Below are 17,844 nucleotides of genomic sequence, written 5' to 3'. Positions count from 1 at the left end.
CCCCTCTCTGCAATTAGATTCTGTGTTCCGATGTTCTGTGTTCTGACATTCTCTGTTCTAAGACTCTTCCTAGCTCTAAGTTTTTGTAACTCCATGACCTTTGAGGTTCTTACTCTACTATGCTCTGATTGCATAAATACTCATGAACCAAACTAAGGAATGGAGGGGTACTGAGGAGCTGCCCACTGCAGGAGGAGCCTCAGAGCTCCCTTAGCTAGAAGGCAGCAACCAGGCTGGGCCCCTCGAGGGGGGTGCTTTGTCTGCCTTGACTTTGCTCTCCAGGCCCCTCAGTCTCAAAGCAGACTTATGTCGGGGGTCAGGGGCTCTTGTCTGATCACAGAGGGGTAGGGGGCAGTAGTGAGAACAACAGCGCTGCCCTGGGGCCCCAGGCTTCAACTGGGAGCTACCTTGGAGACAGAGCCTGAGCCCAGGGGGGCTCGCGAGGGAAGAGTGCAGGGAGTGGGAGGGGGCTGTCTTGGTCAAGGGAAAGTCAGAGACACACATTGTGAAGGTCCCTGCCTGGACAGGCTGGTTTCCTCATTGCCCGTGTGTGTGTGTGTGTGTGTGTGTGTGTGTGTGTGTGTGTGTGTGTAAAAGAAACAGAGACAGACACACAGACACAGAGACAGAGATGCACACAGAGACAGAGAGAGCTGCCCCTCCCAGCTCCCTAGCTGGCCTGGCCCCCTCCCATAGCTGTCTCAGCTGCCACCCTTGGTAGCCCCTAATCTCATTCTTGACTCCACCTGAGGGATTCAGGCTGGAGAAGGCCTTTGTGGGCCTCTTGCGTGAGGCAGGGTCATAGCGGAGGCTCAGTGGGTAGAGCAGCAGCCGTGACCTCCCTGGGTGACTTTGGCCAGGTCGCTCAGCCTCGGTTTCATCCCTGGCCCTTTGGGGTACCCACTGAGGAGGACCTACCTCTCGTCTGATTCTCTAGGATCCAGGAGAGGGGAGCTCCCCGGGAGCTGGGGCTGCACTGACAGTTCTCTGGAGGAGAAGAGACCTGAACCCAGATCTCTCAGTGCCTCTTAGTGCAGGGGGTTGAGCTCGCCTGGGAAGGGTTGGGCTCAGCCCCCTCCCTCCATCCTGAGGCTTGGAGAGCCGGCTCTCCCGATTTAGTGGCATCTCTCTTTCTGACAGCCTGGGGGGAAAAGAAGAAGAAATCCTCAGAGCCAAGTCTCTGCTGGATGTCCCCTCTCCCAGCAGCCCCCGCTGCTCTGGCTCCTTGGCAGCCTAGTGGTGGGGTTCGAGCCCCCAGGCGGGAGGCAGGAGGCTGAGTTGGAATCTGAGCCCCACTGCTTCCTGGGTGACCTTGAGAAGGTTACTTCCCTGACTGGGCCTTAGTTTCTTCATCTGTAAAATGGAGAGGAGGACTTTTCTGCTCTCACGTTGTAGATCTGCTCTCCTGCTTCCTTAAAGGCTGCCATGATGTGCTGCTGTTTTGTTTGTTTTTTTTGTCTAGACCCGTGATGACCCTGGTGTAGAGAGGCCCTGGCCAGGAAGCTCCCTCTGCCAATTTGGGGCACACCTGCTCTGCAGCTTACAGCCTGGGGGGTTGCCTGGGACACTTAGGGGCTAGTGACTTGGCCAGCATCACACAGCCACGATGTATCTTTCAGTCAGGACTTGAACCCAGGCCTTCTGACTCCTGATGCCAAGGCAGGCTCCATCTCTGCCATGACACACTGCCTCAGGGAACCATCCCTCTGGGAGGGAGCAGTAAAGGCCTCCTGCTCCCGTCCAGGCTCTCCTCTGATCTGGGCAGGCCGCCCCTGTCAGTGTCCGAGGGCATGGCCAGGATGGGTGCCCAGAGACAAACCCTTGAGGCCGGGAAAAGTGACCAAAACACAGAACCCCGTTTGGAGGGGAGCAGAGTCCAAGGTTAGACGCAGCCGGTCAAAATCAGGCCAAACGTAGAGGGCGAGCCGGTCACTGAAGCAACTGCCCTGACAGCCAGCACGGAGGCCAAGGAGCCGCCCCAGGCCACCAGGGGCCTCCCCGTAGCCTGGTTTCTAGGCCAGGTCAATGAGCAGTCACTGGGAAAATGAGGTCGGGAACAGGGATCTGAGAGAACCTGGAAAGAGTCTGGACTTGGAGACCAGGTCAGAATGCCAGCCATGACCCTGGGCAATCCCCTTCCTCTCCGTGGTTCTCCTGTCCTTCATCTGTGCGGTGTGAAACTCAGACGGGATGATTTCAGCCTGGACCTTCTGTGACCGTGCCCAGAGGCCACACTGTGAGGGCCGGCCTGGGAATGCCAGCCCATCTGTCCCCCTCCCTCCCTGCCCTCCTTCCTTCCCTCCCCTCCTTCCCTTTCTTTTTCCCTCCCTTCCTTCCTCCCTTTCCCCCTCCTTTTCTTTCCTTTCCTCCTTCCTTCCCTCCCTCCATTTCTCTCCTCCCTTCTCCTTCTATCTTACAAATAGTGAGTCTCCTTAGGGACGTGTGCTGAGAATACAAAGATATTTATAACTTGTTCTCTAGAAGTCTGAAGTCTAACGTGGACATAAGTAGCTGGGGTACACGGAGGAGTGGGAGAAGTGACAGGAGGGGTCCCAGGGAGTGGCCCGAGTGACTTGGTAGATGTGACCATCTCCAGTTGTCCCCTTACCGCCCTCCCCTCCTGGCAGGCGTGCCAAGCCCTGCAACTTGAACAGCCTGGGAGGGTGTGTCCTGGGTCTGGCAGCGTTGCTGCCCCTGTGAGAAGCCAGGCCTGGGTCTGGTCGTGCTGGGGGGTGGGGATGGGGCGTGGGGAGCCATAAGATGCCCAGGGAGTAGAGGATCTCCTGAGCCTGGGGGTCTGGGGGCCCTTTCCGTGGCTGCTTCTGAGTCCACTCCCTGAACTAGAACTCTGACCCCGAGAAGGGGCATGGCCAGGACACAGCTGGCATGGGCCTTAGAGATGCCAGCTGGGGCACAGAGGGGCCCAAGGTGAGAGCTGAATCTGGCCACATCCGGGAGGGCATCACTGAAGGAGCCAGGCTTGCCTAGTGGCCTGGGCTGTTGGGGAGATCAGAGGGTGGCATCTCTCCAGGACAAGCCATTGGGCCCTTCAGGAGCCCCTGGTGAGTCCGAATGTCCAGGCTTTTGTACTCTCTGGCTACTTGCCCTGTTTCTGGGGCCCGTACCGGCTCTTCTCTGTCTGTAATCCTCAACCAATCTCCTCTGTCCCATTCCCTGGGCCAGGGGGTGGGGTATCTCCCTGCTCTCTGTTTCTCCCCTCTTCTGTCTTTTCTGTCCTGGGTGTGTGTGTGTGTGTCTCCCCTGGCTCTCCTCTTTTGTCCACACTCCCTGTGTGCGTCTGTCTGTCTGTCTGACAGTGGTCCCCTGTCTCTCCTCAGCTTTCTGCTGCCTCTATTTTTCCTCCCCCTTTCCTCCTCCCCTCTCCTGATTCATCTCCCACCATCTGTCTCTCTCCTCTTTCGTCATCTCTCGCCCTCCAGGCTTCATCTTTCCGCATCCCCACCTCTGTCTATCTCTCTCCCCCAACCCCGCTTTCTTCCCTTTCTCAGCCTCAGGGTCTCATTCTCTCTCCCCACTGTCTGCCGGCCTGTCTGTTCACTCAGCTGAAACATCTCCTGTCTTCAGAGTGGTTGTCCCTGGGCTACCACGGCACTCACTGCCTGTAAGCTTTCTCCTCTGGGCCTCAGTTTCCCCAGCTGAAAAGCAAGGTTAGAGCAGTGATGCTCTAAGATCCCCTCTGACTCAAATCTTCTGGGGAGCTGAGATTTCCAAGACCAAATGAAACGCCCGTTCGAGCATCAGCAGCATCTGGGGGCTGTGACTCATCCCCACCCTCCCCACTTCTGCAGCAGCCGCAGAAGCTCACGGGGATTTGTTTAAAATGCAGTGATCGGAAGAATCCACCACGAGGCCCATTAGGGCTTGATGAGGGTATAAATCCCCGCAGCCCTGGAGAGGGAGCTTAGGGCGACTGGGGGCCAGCGGCCCCCTCTCCTCTGATTGTCCCAGCTCTTAAATTCCCTTCTATGTGGCCACCTCGACCTGAAGCCTCCCCGAGCTCCAGCTGATTATGCCCCCGCCCCCAAAGCTGCTGGGGCTGCCATCATTTCTGTGTGCGGTGTGACTCCCAGCTGGGGAACCTTTGGGTTCATTCTCTCTGACCCTTCCCTTCTCATCAGGCGCTAAGTCCTAGCCCTCCCGGCCGAGCCGTGACCCCCGCTCCTGCCTATAGTCACCTCCCAGCAGGCTTTCCTTCCTCTGCTTTCTCCTTTCCCATCCCTTCTGTCCCGTGGCCAGAATCGTCTTTCTCGTGGGAGGCAGTGTGATGGACCTCAAAGATTACAGGATCTACCATCACTTAGTGATCTCAAGGTCCCTTCTAGCATCAGAGAATTTGAGATGGAAGGGACTTTATGGGCCACTTTGCCGCTCTCTCCCCCTTAAATGGAAGCACTCCCCACCTATGGCCTGCCGCCTCTGCTTGCAGACCTCCCATTGCCTCCAGCGAGAGCCCATTGCACTCTGGGACCCCTCTCACAGCTCATCCCACCAGCCCCTTGCTAATGACCAGCCTGGGCTGTGGGGACCCAGAGAAGGGCCCCGTGGGGCAGATCTGGGAGCAAGCTGGCGCCTGTGAGTGGGCAGCCACGTACAAAGCGGGTTAGGAGAGGCGTGTCTGGAGCAGCCCGGACCCTGGGGACGGTGCGGCTCAGGACAAGGCCTGGGAAGGGAGCGAGATGAGGAGTTAGGATTTGGGGAGCTCTGGCGGGGCTCCGGTCATGAATGAGAAGGTCCCCTCCAGAGATTGGGGCAGCCCTGACCCAGACTGATTGCTTCAGGGCCTCTGACTGCCCCCTGATCATTGTAACTGTGTTAGTCCTCCCAGGCCCCAGGCGCGGCCCCGTGGTCAGCAGACACTTGGAAATGTGGAGGCAGGAGGGGCACAGGGCCTGGGTTCAAATCTGCATTCTGCTCCTGACTAGCGTGGCTGATCATTCCCAGCCTTGGGCCCTGGAGAGCGTCATCTCCCAAGATAAAGGGATCTCGGCCTAGAATGTCAAAGCTGAGACTGTCCCTGGACACCATCTGGCCCAAGATGGTGGCCGTGGCAGTTGGCAGCTTGGTGAAGTCTAGGGCAGACCCCTCCCCAAAATCATGCTTGTAAATGCTCTTAGCGTGCAGTTGCTTAGCACAGCCTGGCATGCAGTGAGTGTCTAATAAATGCTTGTGAGTGAGGAAGATGCTAGTGCCTCAAGTAAAATACATAGGATTACAAGGGACGCCAGTTATGCCAAAATATTTTTAAAAACAAGATCACTGGCGCCACTTTAGAACAGTGGGTCTGGAGACAGGAAGACCCGAGCTCAAATGCAGCCTCAGATACTTACTAACCGTGTGACCCTGGAAAGTCACTTAAACGCTGTTTGCCTCAGTTTCCTCAATTGTAAAAAGGGGATAATAATAGCATTCATCTTCCAGGGTTGTTGTGAAGATCAAATAAGATAATATTTGTAAAGCATTTAGCACAGTGCCTTACACACAGTAGGCGCTTAATAAATGCATGTTCCCTTCTGTCCATAGTCAGAACTCCTCATCCAATCTAATACCAACTTTCCTTTTATACTAATAAGAGTCCACAGTGACAGTGGCAGAATCAGGTGTGGACCCAGCTCTGCCTTGAACCCTCTTTTCCCTGCCCCAGGGCCCTGGGAGTGTGGGAGCGCCCTTGTTCAGCTCTGCTCCACTGCCTCTGGGCACGGAGCCCCAGGAGGACCTGTCCCCTCTTCCTTTCTTTTAGAAGGAAGGAATATGGACGTATGAGGATGCGTGAGGCTGCTAGCTGATGGTGACCGAGCTTGGAGGAGAAAGATCTGAATTTGAATCCCCGCTGAGATACTTAGTAGCTGTGGGACCTTGGGCAAGTCACTTGGGGCTCAGTTTCTTCATCTCTAAAATGGGAACAATAGTGGCACCAACTTCAGAGGGTTGTTGGAAGGGTCAGATGAGATAATATTTGAAAAATGCTTTGCAAACCCTAAAATACTATATATAAATTCATATATGTGTATATATGTACAAATAGGCATATGCATGTGTGTGTGTGTGTGTGTGTGTGTGTGCGTGTGTGTGTATAGGCAGCTAGGTGGCACAGTGGATAGAACACTGGCCCTGGAGTCAGGAGGACCCGAGTTCAAATGTGGCCTCAGACACTGAGTAGCTGTGTGACCCTGGCCAAGTCACTTATCCCCGATTGTCTCCCTACTCCAAATGTATTGTAAATGCTAGTTACGATGATGGTGCAGGGGTGTTGTGTGAAAGAGGGTAGTTGTGTGTGAAGGGACAGCCCATCAAAGAGGGATTAGATTTGTTCTGATTGGCCTCACAAGGCAGAGCTTGGAGTAGTAGGGACAGGGGAAGAGGTGAGAAATGCCTCCTATCAGTGTAAGCTGTCCCCGAATGGATTGGAATGCCTTGAAAAGTAGTGAGGTCCCCATCTACTAGAGGTATCCCAGTTGGATGAGCACTCATTGGCCAGGGAATTCTTGTTCAGGTATAGGTTGGTCAAGAGGGTCCCCGAGGTATCTTCTGCCTGGGAGAGTCTGTATATTTTATGTGTGTGCGTAGATGGATTATTGATCACTAATTATGTATTAAGCACCTACTATGTGCCCGGCACAGACACATTAAATGAAACAGTCTCTCCTTGATTTGTGGTTGGGGGGGTCCTGAGGGCCTCAGAGCCGGCTTCCTGGGATACATGGGAGCTCCACGTGGGGCCTGGGAAGGACCAGGTGCTCTGTGGCCCCCCGTGGCTTTGGAAGACTCTGGAGCGCTCTGGGAAGTGAATGCTGTTCTCACGGTCTAATTTAGCTCTGTCAGAAAATTGGCCTGATCATCTGGGCAGTGACGGGTTTATTAAGAAAAGACAGAGCCGTCTCCTGGGCGGGCGGTTAATCCTGACGACAGCCGGCTGGGTCTCTGGGCCTGAGTCTGTGTTAGTGCAGGGGGCGGGGGACAGGGCCTGAGAGGGTCTTCTGTGGTCACCAGAGGCAGGGACGCTGTTCTCAGCTACCAGCGGGGCGACCTTGGCCAGTCATTTTCTGCTCGTCAGCTCTTTGTCAGTAAAACCGAGAGTCTCCACGATTTAAGGCTCTCTCTTCGGTTTTCTCGAGCCCTGAGTTCTGGGGTTGCTTTCTCCTCCTCGCATCACTCACCCTGCCTGTGTCTGTGTCTCCCTCCCCCACGCAGCCAAACAGGTGTGCCCCGCTGAGAAGCTGAGCTGCGGCCCCTCGAGTCACAAGTGCATCCCCTCGTCCTGGCGCTGCGACGGGGAGAAGGACTGCGAGATGGGCACTGACGAGGTCGACTGCACCACAGGTGGGCACCCCAGGGCCGGGAGCGGGGCAGGATGGGGGCAGGAGGCCGGCCCCGAGCCCAGGATCATCTTCTGGATGATGGCGGGACACAGTCCAGTGTCGTGGAGCTGTAGAGGGGGACAGGGCCTGAGAAGCCATCTAGCCTAATGGCTCTCTTTTACAGCCGAGGAAACTGAGGCCCAGAGGAATCAAGGGCTCTGATTTAGAACCAGAAGGAACCTCAGAGTCCAACCTCATCATTTTGCGGAGGAGGAAACTGAAGCCCAGGGAAGAGAATTGATTTTCCTCTGGAAATAAATAGCAGAAGCAAGATTTGAACTCAGGTCCTTTGACACTCCAGCATGCTGCCTCATACAGTTGTTAGGAAGTTTTTCCTTAAATCAAGCCCTGGTTCAAATCCCAGCTCTGCCACTCACCAGCTTTGTGACCCTGGAGAAGTCACACTGCCGCTCTGAAACTCAGTTTCCCCATCTGTAAAATAGGGAGATAACCTTCCCTCACTGGGTGGTGAGGAGAGCTCTTTGTGAGCCATGCTGTGTCAGAGAAGTGGGAGCTTTTATCAGTTTGATTCTAAAACTGGCTTCAGTTCTGGGTCCCACATTTTAGCAGAGACATTGGAAAGCTGGCGGGCGTCCTGACCGGTAAATAGGATGGCCCATAAGAGGATTGGGGAAGGGACCGCGGATGTTTAGCTTGGAGCAGGGAAGTCTTAGGGAACACAATAGCTGCCTTCAGGTAGTTGGAGGGCCATCCCATCGAGGAGAAAAGGATTCCATTTGTTCTGCTGGGCTCTGAGGGCTGGGGGTGGGGGAGTCACAGAGAGGCCAGACTGGGCTCGAACCTTCTCCCGGGGCCGCCCTGGACCTCCAAGCCCAAGGCTGGATGCTAGCATGGAAGCAAACCCAACACAATCCCAGGGGCTGATTCAATTACCGGGGAATCATACGTGGCCTCTCCCTGCTGGAGTTGGGGCTGGAAGAAGGTTGGAGCCCCTCCTGCCTCTGGGCCAGCAAACCTTCTGAAAATCTGGGACTGTAGGAGAGAAGCGTTGAAACGTTGACCTGCTGGGTACCAAGCGAGGCAATTGTGCGAGCATTTATTAAGCCTTTACTGTGTGCCTGGCACTGTGCTGGCATTGGGCATACAGAGACAAAATGAACCCCACCCCCAGCCGCTGCCTTCAAGGAGCTTACACTCTAGTGGGGTCAGGGGGAGGTCCTGTACTGGCCACTGAGAGAGATAGAAAGCTGACTCGGGCACAGCCCCTGGACTCACAGAGAGCTTCAGCCTAGTAAGGGGACGAGGTGGGGACCAGGGTTAAGTATGGCACGTACAAGAAGGACAGTGGAGTTCCAAGGCAGGAGAGACCCTGGTTGGCTGTTGGCTGATCAGAGACCCTGATCCTGGGGGATCAGGAAGGCTGAGAAGAAGGAGGGACACTTGAGCTGGCCCGTAATGGATGGGTAGGATTTTAGAGGGCGAGGGAAGGGGCTCCAGGCATAGGAACAGCATGAGCAAAGGTGCAGAGGTGGGAAAATACTAGACCTGTTTAGGGGGTACTTTGGTTTTAATAGATGTCTTGGTTTGCATGTTTGCCTTCCCCATTAGATGGCTCTTTTAAAAAAAATTCAGTAATTTATTTTTAAAACATGTTTATTAAAGTTTTACGTTCTAGATTCTATCCCTCCCTCCCTCCCTTCCCTCCTCCATTCCCTGAGACAGTAAGCAATCAGATGTAAGGTTATCCACGTGCAATTATGAATTAGACGGCTCTTTGACAGCAGGGACTGTTTGCTGTTCGTGATGATCTAGCCCTGGTGCTTAGCATAGTGTTGGGCACATAGTAGGTGCTTCATAAATGCTGGCTGACTTCATACCTGGAGGGGACTTCTGAAAAGACCCTAGAATCATCGGTTCAGAGCTGACATGTGTCCAAGCCCTCGACCTTTCATGGAGGGGGGATGGGTGTGAGGGAGTGGCCCGCCGTGTCCCCGACTCACCTGTGTGCACACGTTCTCTCTTCCCCAAAGTCTGCTCCCCCGGTGAGTTCCAGTGCAGTAACCGGACGTGCATCGCCACGGTCTTTGTGTGCGACGGCGACGATGACTGCGGCGATGGCAGCGACGAACGGGGGTGCCCGGCCCAGGTCTGTGGGCCCCAGGAGTTCCGATGCAACAGCAGCACCTGCATCCCCGAGCGCTGGCTCTGTGATGGCCAGGCCGACTGCGAGGACCGGTCAGACGAGGGGCCTGAGCGCTGCGGGCGCCAGGCGGGCACGGCGGCCCCGGCCACCTGCAGCGCCAGCGAGTACCCCTGCGGCAGCGGAGAATGCATCCATCTGACCTGGAGGTGTGATGGGGATGCGGACTGCAAAGACAAGTCGGACGAGGCCAGCTGTGGTGAGTGCCTGGGGGGAGGGTGGCCTGGGCGGCAGGAGCCCCAGGGGGAGGGGGAGGCGGGTGAAGCAGGCAGTCTCTGAGGGTCCCTGCAGTCCTGACAAGGCAGAGTAATGGAAGGCCGTTGCCAAGATGCAGAGCACTTGGGAGTTACAAAAAACTAGATCATGCATAGAAAGTGCTTTGCAAACTATAAATGCTAGTTAGTATTATTGTTATTAACACCTTACAGCACCCCTCTGAGGAGGGAGTCCAGGCAAGCTCTGCTAGGCACTGGCTGGACCCAAACACCTCTTTCACGTCTCCCCGTCCACGACCCGCAGGCATCCCACACTCAGCCTGCCCCAACACAGAACCCCTGAGCTTCCCCTCCCCCCGCCTCCCCATCCCCACCAAACCCTCCTCCCTCTCCCAGGCTTCCCCCTTGCTGTCGAACCCCTGCCCCCAGGCTCCTGTGAGGAAGCCTCAGGGAGAGGAAGGGAGGTCCCGTCCCACAGCTCGTGAGCGTTGGGGCTGGCCTCGGGCCTTCAATCCAGGGCTCCCCCCAACGTGGCATTGGTTAGCTGCCAGGACAGGCAGGGGACACCGAGAGGCCGCCTGCCCAGGGCTGTCCCCGTCACTTGTTGGGGCTCTACTGCCTCCGATGTAGGTGCACCCCAGACACGAGGGAAGGCGCTTTTGAGACAACACCATGAGTGCCCACGGGCAGGGCCGGAGGGCACAGAAGTGGGTACAGCGCAGACCTGGCTCTGCGGAGCTGCCGTTCTGAGGGCGGGCCAAGAGCTCTGCATTTGTCAGGGAAAGACTTAGGCTTCAAGCCCCCATTCTGCTGTTACGACCTTCGTGTTGTTTCTGTGGTTGAGTCATTTCAGTCCTGTTTGACTCTCCGTGACTCCACTTGGGGTTTTCTTGGCAAAGACACTGGAGTGGTTTGCCATTCCTTCTCTGGCTCATTTTACAGATGAGGAAACCGAGTTAAGGGACTTGCCCAGGGTGACACAGCTAGGAAATGTCTCAGGGCAGATTTGAATTTGGGTCTTCTTGACTGCAGGGCCAGCGCTCTGTGCAGTGTGGCACCACCTAGCTGCCCCTGGGCAAATCATCTCACTTCCGCGGCACTCTGGAGAGGCCTGGTGGGCATTGCGGGCCATTCCTAAGGAGCCACCGCCCCTGAAATGTGTGCAGATAGTGATATGAGGGAAAAGAGGGCTCTGAAGGAGAGGTCCTGGCGATGTGCTGGGGCCCCCTGGGGAAGGGGAGATCATCTCACCTCATTTGGGGGCGCCCAGAGGGGGCATGGAGAATTTAGAGCTTCAAGGAGCCTGAGGGTCATTTAGTCTAACCGAGGCGGTTTCCAAATCCATCCCATATTACCGGTCAATCACTGAGAAGTGGGCATGCCCCTGGCCTGCCTCTGCCATGCCACGCTGCCATCCCTGGCTTAGTGGCGTCTCCCTGTCCCCCTGTTCTCAGAATAAGAGAGGCTATTGTCCCTCTGTCCCCTGCCCTGGCTGGGCCCCAGCTGGAGGCTTGCGTTCAATTTAAGAAGGATGTGGATCCATTGGAGGATGTCCAAAGAAGGGTAGTCAGGATGGTGAGGGGCCTGGGGGCTGTGCCATCCGGGGATTTAATTAAAGGAGCCAACTAGGCCTGTTTAGCCTGGATTAAGGAAGATTTGGGTGAGATGTGATAGCTGTCTTCGGCCCTCATGTGGAAGAGGGATTAGCCTTAGGCTCACGGGGAGCGGGGAGGTCATCTCTCCCCACCCCCTCATATCACAGACCCAAGATCATAGGATTATTGAGCCGAGGTCCAGGGACTTACCTAAGGTCACTCAGGTGAGCCGATCTCAAAGCCTGGTTCCACCTCTACAGTTCTACCATGGGAATGACCAAGTCTGTGTAGTGGGAATCCACAAAGTGGCCTGGTGGAGGCCGAGGGCCTGAGCTCTGCTTGGCCTTGGAGGGCAGAACCACAAGCCTGGGGGAGGCTGGTATTAGCTCTGCCCACGAGAGCCATCCCAGAGTGGGGGTGAAGGCCTTGGCAGGGAAACCTGCGGCCCTACTCCCTGAGCACTGGCACCACCACCCTGCTTAGGGAGGTCCCAGAGCTCTGGGCCAAAGCCTGCACGTTTTCTCAGCTAAGTGGGAAGGGTTCCCCTGCATCTTTGCCAAGTTGCCCAATGGTGAGAGGTCTGTGTTTCCCTGTGTGATCCTTTCCGTGTCTCCTCTCCCCCTCTCTGAAGCTGTGGTGTCCTGCCGCGCCGAGGAATTCCAGTGTGCAGACGGGACCTGTGTCCAGGGGGCCAAGCGCTGCGACCAAGAGCCGGACTGCCCCGATGGCAGTGATGAGGTCGGCTGCCTGCAGGGTACGTCCTGCAGGAGTGGGGTGATGGGGACTTCTTCTGACCTTGCGTTGGATGGCCAGATGCCCCATGGAGGAGGCCAGGGAGGCGGGGCCTCCGGATTGGGTGCCGGGCCTGGGGGGAGGCTCAGAGGCCTCAGTGGGGGTCTCCTAGCTCTTGTACTAGGGGTTCTCCAGATGCCAATGAAGCCCACACTTTAGACCTTTCAGGGCCTGCTAGAGGGTGGCTCAGTCCCAGGCCGACTTTGGGTGTCTGATCTGGCTGGGTGTCTGATCTGTCTGGGAGGGGCCTCTGAGCAGGATGCAGCCCTAGCGTGACCCAGACCTCCTCGGATCCAGGGTGGGGGGATGAGGCCGACCCAGGAAGGTCCAGAGAGGTAGACCTTAGTCCCATTCCAGCTGTCCCAGAGGAGTGCTCTGCCTTTGAAGGGCAGCCTTCCTCATCCTGGAAGTACGCCGAGCAAGGCCACACGACCACTTGTGGGGGGTTTTGTTGAGGAAATGAGCCAGAAACCTTTCTGTCCTAAAGGCTGGCGGGAGGCTCAGCCCCTTGCCAGCCCCTTTTGGTATCTTCTTCATGCCTGGACGTGCCCTGGGCCTGGTTCTGCCCCGTCCCCAGCAGCCTAACAGACTTTGCTCTCTTGTCCGACCTGACAGAATCCACATGTGAAAGTCCCAGCAAGTTTCATTGTAAGAGTGGCGAGTGCGTGGACAGCAGCAAAGTGTGCGATGGTCGCGCAGATTGCCGCGACGGGTCTGATGAGCCGATGAAAGAATGTGGTACGGCCCCCACCCCGACCCTGTCCCCCCGCTGCTCTCCAGGGCTCTGCCCTGTCTGCTCTGCCCTCTGCTCCCAACTAATTCACTGTGTGACCTTGGGCAGGTCACCTAACGTCTCCAGCCTTCCTGCCTTTGGAATAACAGGGGATGTGGTCTCTGCCCTCAGATCCCTTCCAGCTCTGCTGCCCTCAGCCTCTCTCTGCCTGTGCCCTCGCTCCATGCTCCACAGTGGGGCTCTCCTTCTCTCTCTCTCTCTCTCTCTCTCTCTCTCTCTCTCTCTCTCTCTCTGTGGCTTCCCCTGTCCTGCTGATGTAGCAAGGGTCTTAGCCCTACACAGGCAACTTCCACATCAAGAAAAAAAGATCATGAACCATGAGCCAGTCTGGGCTTGTCAGGGAGCGGATGAAGCGTCTCCCTGGTAGATGGTGAGGTCCCCGTCACTGAATGTATTTAAGCAGCAGCTGAGTGACCACTTACGGGAGATGCCTTAGAAGGGGTGGGGAGTCCTGCTTCAGATCCACAATTCGTCTTTAGCTCAGATTCAGTGAGGAGCCATTAGTATAATTGGCAAGGAGTAGGCAAAAGGTAAGAACACGGGCCTCCTTTGTAACACGGAGGAGCAGGGTGTAGGCCTAGAACCCCATGGACCCCTCTGGGCCTCAATTTCCTTTTTTTTAAATGAGGAGGTTGGCCTCTGAGGTCTCTTCCAAGTATGGAACTATGAGCCTATGAAATTTGAAAAATAAAGTCAGCTTAAAGGTCACGGCTGCTTGAGGTCAGAAGGGAGAGAGGTCCGTGAGGGGAAGGTGGGGGGCTTGAATAGCTGAATAATCAGGAACAGGAAGACGGAAGGATTGGGGAGCATTGGCCTGGGTAGGTGGAGAGGTGGTTGCCCTGGCTGGTTGGGTCTCAGTGCCTACCTTGCCAAGCCAAGCTCCCAGAAAGGTAGGCCAGGGGATTGAGGGGGAACATGGGATCTAGCCAGATTCCAGGATTGGGCCCAGGGGGGTCATTCCCTCCTCGCATCCCCCGCTGCCCCAAGGATGGGTCCTGAGCATTGTGGTTCTGGCCCTAACATTGGCCACGTCTTTGAACTTGGTTAAGAAAGCGGAATGAGTCCCAGCCCCGACCATGCCTCCGAATCTGAGTTATGGGACAGAGACTCCATCATCTGGGAGGAGAGCGCTTCACCATGCCTTCCCCCAAACTGCCCGTTTGGGTCTAATATAAAGGACCAGTGGAGGGGTGGGGGAGCCACAGTCGTCTGGCTTTGAGCTAACACAGTATAAATATAATAATATAAATATAAAGTTCTGTCCTTAGGTTCAATGAACCAACTGTACAAGTAGAGGTAGGGAGAGGTAGAGCTAGAAAGCTTTTTGTAGGGAAAAGACCTGAGGGTCCTACTTGACCACAAGCCTAACGTTAACCGACAGTAGAATACAGCAGCCAGAAGAGCTAATGCAGCCTTGGGCTCCTCTTTCAATGGAGGCCCGCCACCTAACAGAGCAATGCAATAGGTCCCCCCTTCCTTTACAGAGGACTTTGATAGACTGGGATTCACCCAAAAAAGGACGCCTAGGAGGCTGGAGATCCTGCTCTTTGAGGATCCTTGGAGAAAGTAGGGGCGCCTCGTCCCGAGGGGGGACGTGACAGCTGTCCCCAGCTATTTGGAGGGCTGTGGGTAGCCTTGCATGGCCCGACCCCAGAGGGCAGACGAGCGGGTTAAGTGGTGGACGGAAGTCACAAAGCGGCAGTGTGAGGGACAGTGTCAGGAGATCCTTCCCAAGCATGGGAGGGGGTCCCAAAGTACCTTTCCTGTCACAAGTCAGAGAGGTATTGGCTCTTACTCAGGCCCAAGGTGAGCCAGCTGCCCCTGGGTCCCCTTCAGCTCTGACAGGGAGCCCGCCCTGTCCTACTGAGAGTGAGCCCTCCTGGACATGGCAGAACCTTCCAGAGAAGGGGCCAGACCCCCCCTTCCGCCTTTCACCCCTCTCACCGTATCCCCTGGAGGCACAGAAGTCAGCCAGGGGACATTAACCCATTAAACTTCTTCTCTTCCTCCCTCTCTCTTGCATGACTTACCCAAGTGAAGCGTGCATGGGTGTGTGTTTGTGTGAGCATGGTCCATGTATGTTGGGAAAAGTGTTGTGACCCTGTGTCAGGTTTGGGGTTCTTGCTGGGGGCTTCTGGGAGCCCTGACCTGCTTCCTTGGCCCACAGAGGCACTTCCTGTCCAGACCCCTGGGGTCGCCCCTCAGGGCCTCTGCTGCTAATCATCTGGGTGACTTGGACAAGTAATTTCAAGCATCAGGGCCTCAGAACTCCTCAACTCTAAGATGAGAGGGTCAGACTAGACCCCAGAGGTTCATTCCAACTCCATCTCTGATGATCCCGCAGTCTCCAAGCCACCCAATGATATTTGTGACCCAGGATTCCCTGAGACTCTGTTAGGGTCATTCACTGCCTTTGGCAAAGGCTTGGGAAGGGGACCCCTCCCTCCCCCTCCCCAGACTCCTCCCAGGGTCCCAAACAAGCCAGTTCTGGTCCCCCTCGGGGAGTTTGGAGACATGAACAGTGAAGGACCGTCTTAGCTGAGGATGCTGGTGAGAGGTGGGAAGTGGAGAGAGGTGGGTCCTAGAGCCTCAGGATTGACTCCCAATCACTGGGAGAGGGGAGATGAAGGCGATGGAGAAGCGAAAGATGCCAGGAGACATTTTTGAAATAAATCCATGTTTTGGTGAATGGGGCAGTGACCTTCTCTGTGTCCTGTGTAGCTCAGTCCCTGAGGGCCATGCCCTTGGGCTCCCTGCTCCTGCCTGGCTCTTGAGCATCCTTCATCCCCCGACGGCATCCTTCTGTCTCTGGGGTTCAGGAAGGCCTGGGAGACCCGGCTCCTGAATGAGGCGGGGCCTCCAGGCAGCTAGACTCCCGGGGGACCCCACCGAAGGCACTGCAGGGGCTTGGAAGTGAGAAGACCTTTATGGGAATGCTGACTTTGCCCTTTGCTCTGGGCAAGCCATCAGCTTTCCCCATCTGTAAAATGGGAGCAGTGTACCGGTGCTTCCTTTCTGCACAGGCTGTATTGTGGAAAGTGCTTTGTAAGCCTGTGCATGGCAGGAATGGGAGATGTCGCCGTCATCACGGTCATTGTCATTTCAGTTCCGACAGCGGCCTGGGGAAGGAAGAGGCGGTCCAGGGGTAACACACTTGTCTCTGCATGGCTTGGGGCACTCTGGCTGTGCATGACCCTGGAGGGGGCAGGGCTGACAGAGCTGCCTTTGCATGGCCGGGGAGGCCACCTGCTGTGCGTGGTGTGAGCGCCTGCAGCTGCTGCGGGGGCTGCCCCAGGGCGGAGGAAGCCGGAGGGTGGGTTTGGGAATGGCCCCAAGCTTCAGCAGGCACTGACGCAGAGAGCAGCCTCCCCCTTCCACCACCCCCAGACCCAAATGCTTCTGTGCACGCCTGCCTGGAAGGAAGAGGCAAACAACTGGGGGGGGGGGGGGTTCAGGTCTGGATCAAGGGCCTGGGAAGGGATGAAGTTCCAATAAACAAACTCCATAAGGAGAAGATGGGAAAGGGGCGGCTAGCCTTAGGTAAGCAGTAGGTCAAAAGAAAAAGATCTGAGGCTCTTAGTTGACCACTAGCTCTAATATGAGCTTTCAGTATGATATGGTTATTTAAAAGCCTCTCCAACTCTAATGCTGCCCTACAAGGCATAGCTGTCACAGAAGGCAGTGTAGTACATTGAAAAGAGCCTGACTCTAGAGTCAGGGTGACCTGAGTTCAATTTATGCCTGTGGGACTTTGGGACTTTTGCTCAAATTCTCTGGGCCTCGGTTTTCCCCTTTGTAAAATGAGGGGTTGGACTGGACAGCTTCCTTAGGATCTGATAGACTGTTATCTTCCACACTGGTTAGACCCCGTCTGCTGTGCCCAGGGTTGCCTCCTGGGTACTGCATCTCAAGAAGGATGTTGACAAGGGTGTGGGTCCAGGACAGGATGGTGAATGGGCTGGTAACCGGCCCGAGGAGGCCTGTTTGGCCTGGAGGGACTAACTCCAGAATTAACTCAGGAGGGCTAAAGTGGCGGCCTGGATGGCTGAGGTGTGGAGAGGAATCCTTACCCTTATCCTGTTTGGCCCTGGGGGAGAAACACAGGAGTTTTGGGGGGAGATCACAAAAAAGCCAATATAGTCTGGATGGCAGAAAGAACTTTCTCACAATGAGATCTGGCCAGAAGTGAAGGAGCTGCCATAACAGGTAGTGAACCCCCTGTCACTTGAAGTATTCAAGAGGAGGTAGATGGCTACCTGCCAGGGAGGGTGCAGCTGGGATTCCCACTGCATTTAGGAGTTCTTCAATTCTTGGCAAAGGGCCAGATACTTGGGTTTCTAGGAACCCCGCAGAGAGAGAGAGAGAGAGAGAGAAGGGGGCTGAGTCAAAGTTGGATTGGGAAGGGGAGGCCTGGGCCTCCCTTTGCCCTCTCCCAGAGCTGAGACAAATTAAGAGCTAGAAGGAAGCTGAGTTCTAAGGAACTTGGCGCCTGACCCCTCTCAATGCACCCTGGGTGCCTCCCAACTCCTTAGCAGCCCCTCACCCCGGGTCCACTGTGGCCCCAAGAGCCTCAGATCCGTTTTTCTTCTTCCAGAGGCTAACGAGTGTGCCCACAATAATGGCGGCTGCTCCCACATTTGTAAGGACCTGAAGATCGGTTACGCCTGCGAGTGCCCGCCAGGATATGAGCTGCTGGACAAAAAGACCTGCGGAGGTGAGGCCCTGGGGCCGGGAGGGATGGAGACGTAGTGATCCACCGGGTATCTTCACCTGCTGGAGGCCTCAGCCCCACTCGACAGGCGTCTCCTCTGGAACGCTGCTCCTGAAAGATGACCCCAGCAGTCCATACAAAGCCTTTTGACCACAAGCTCAGTATGAGCTGGGAGAGATGTCAGAGGACCTGAATTTAAAG

The 17,844-nt window shown here is 55.9% G+C and overlaps 1 protein-coding gene across 1 annotated transcript in view; it reads left to right on the top strand.

The window, feature by feature from the left end:
- LRP8 (LDL receptor related protein 8) overlaps positions 1–17,844 on the top strand; it is a 132,287-nt gene that overhangs the window by 84,475 nt on the left and 29,968 nt on the right. The window contains exons 4-9 of the mRNA XM_027852724.1: positions 7,210–7,338; positions 9,368–9,736; positions 11,979–12,101; positions 12,755–12,877; positions 16,039–16,077; positions 17,527–17,646. Coding sequence (XP_027708525.1) covers positions 7,210–7,338; positions 9,368–9,736; positions 11,979–12,101; positions 12,755–12,877; positions 16,039–16,077; positions 17,527–17,646 — 903 coding nt within the window. The remainder of the gene's footprint in view (positions 1–7,209; positions 7,339–9,367; positions 9,737–11,978; positions 12,102–12,754; positions 12,878–16,038; positions 16,078–17,526; positions 17,647–17,844) is intronic.

This window comes from Vombatus ursinus, unplaced genomic scaffold (genome assembly GCF_900497805.2).
Source record: "Vombatus ursinus unplaced genomic scaffold, bare-nosed wombat genome assembly UNPS02009824.1, whole genome shotgun sequence".
NCBI classification, from domain to species: domain Eukaryota; kingdom Metazoa; phylum Chordata; class Mammalia; order Diprotodontia; family Vombatidae; genus Vombatus; species Vombatus ursinus.
Note: the sequence above shows the minus strand (reverse complement) of the source record. Positions and strands in the feature narration are given on the sequence as shown.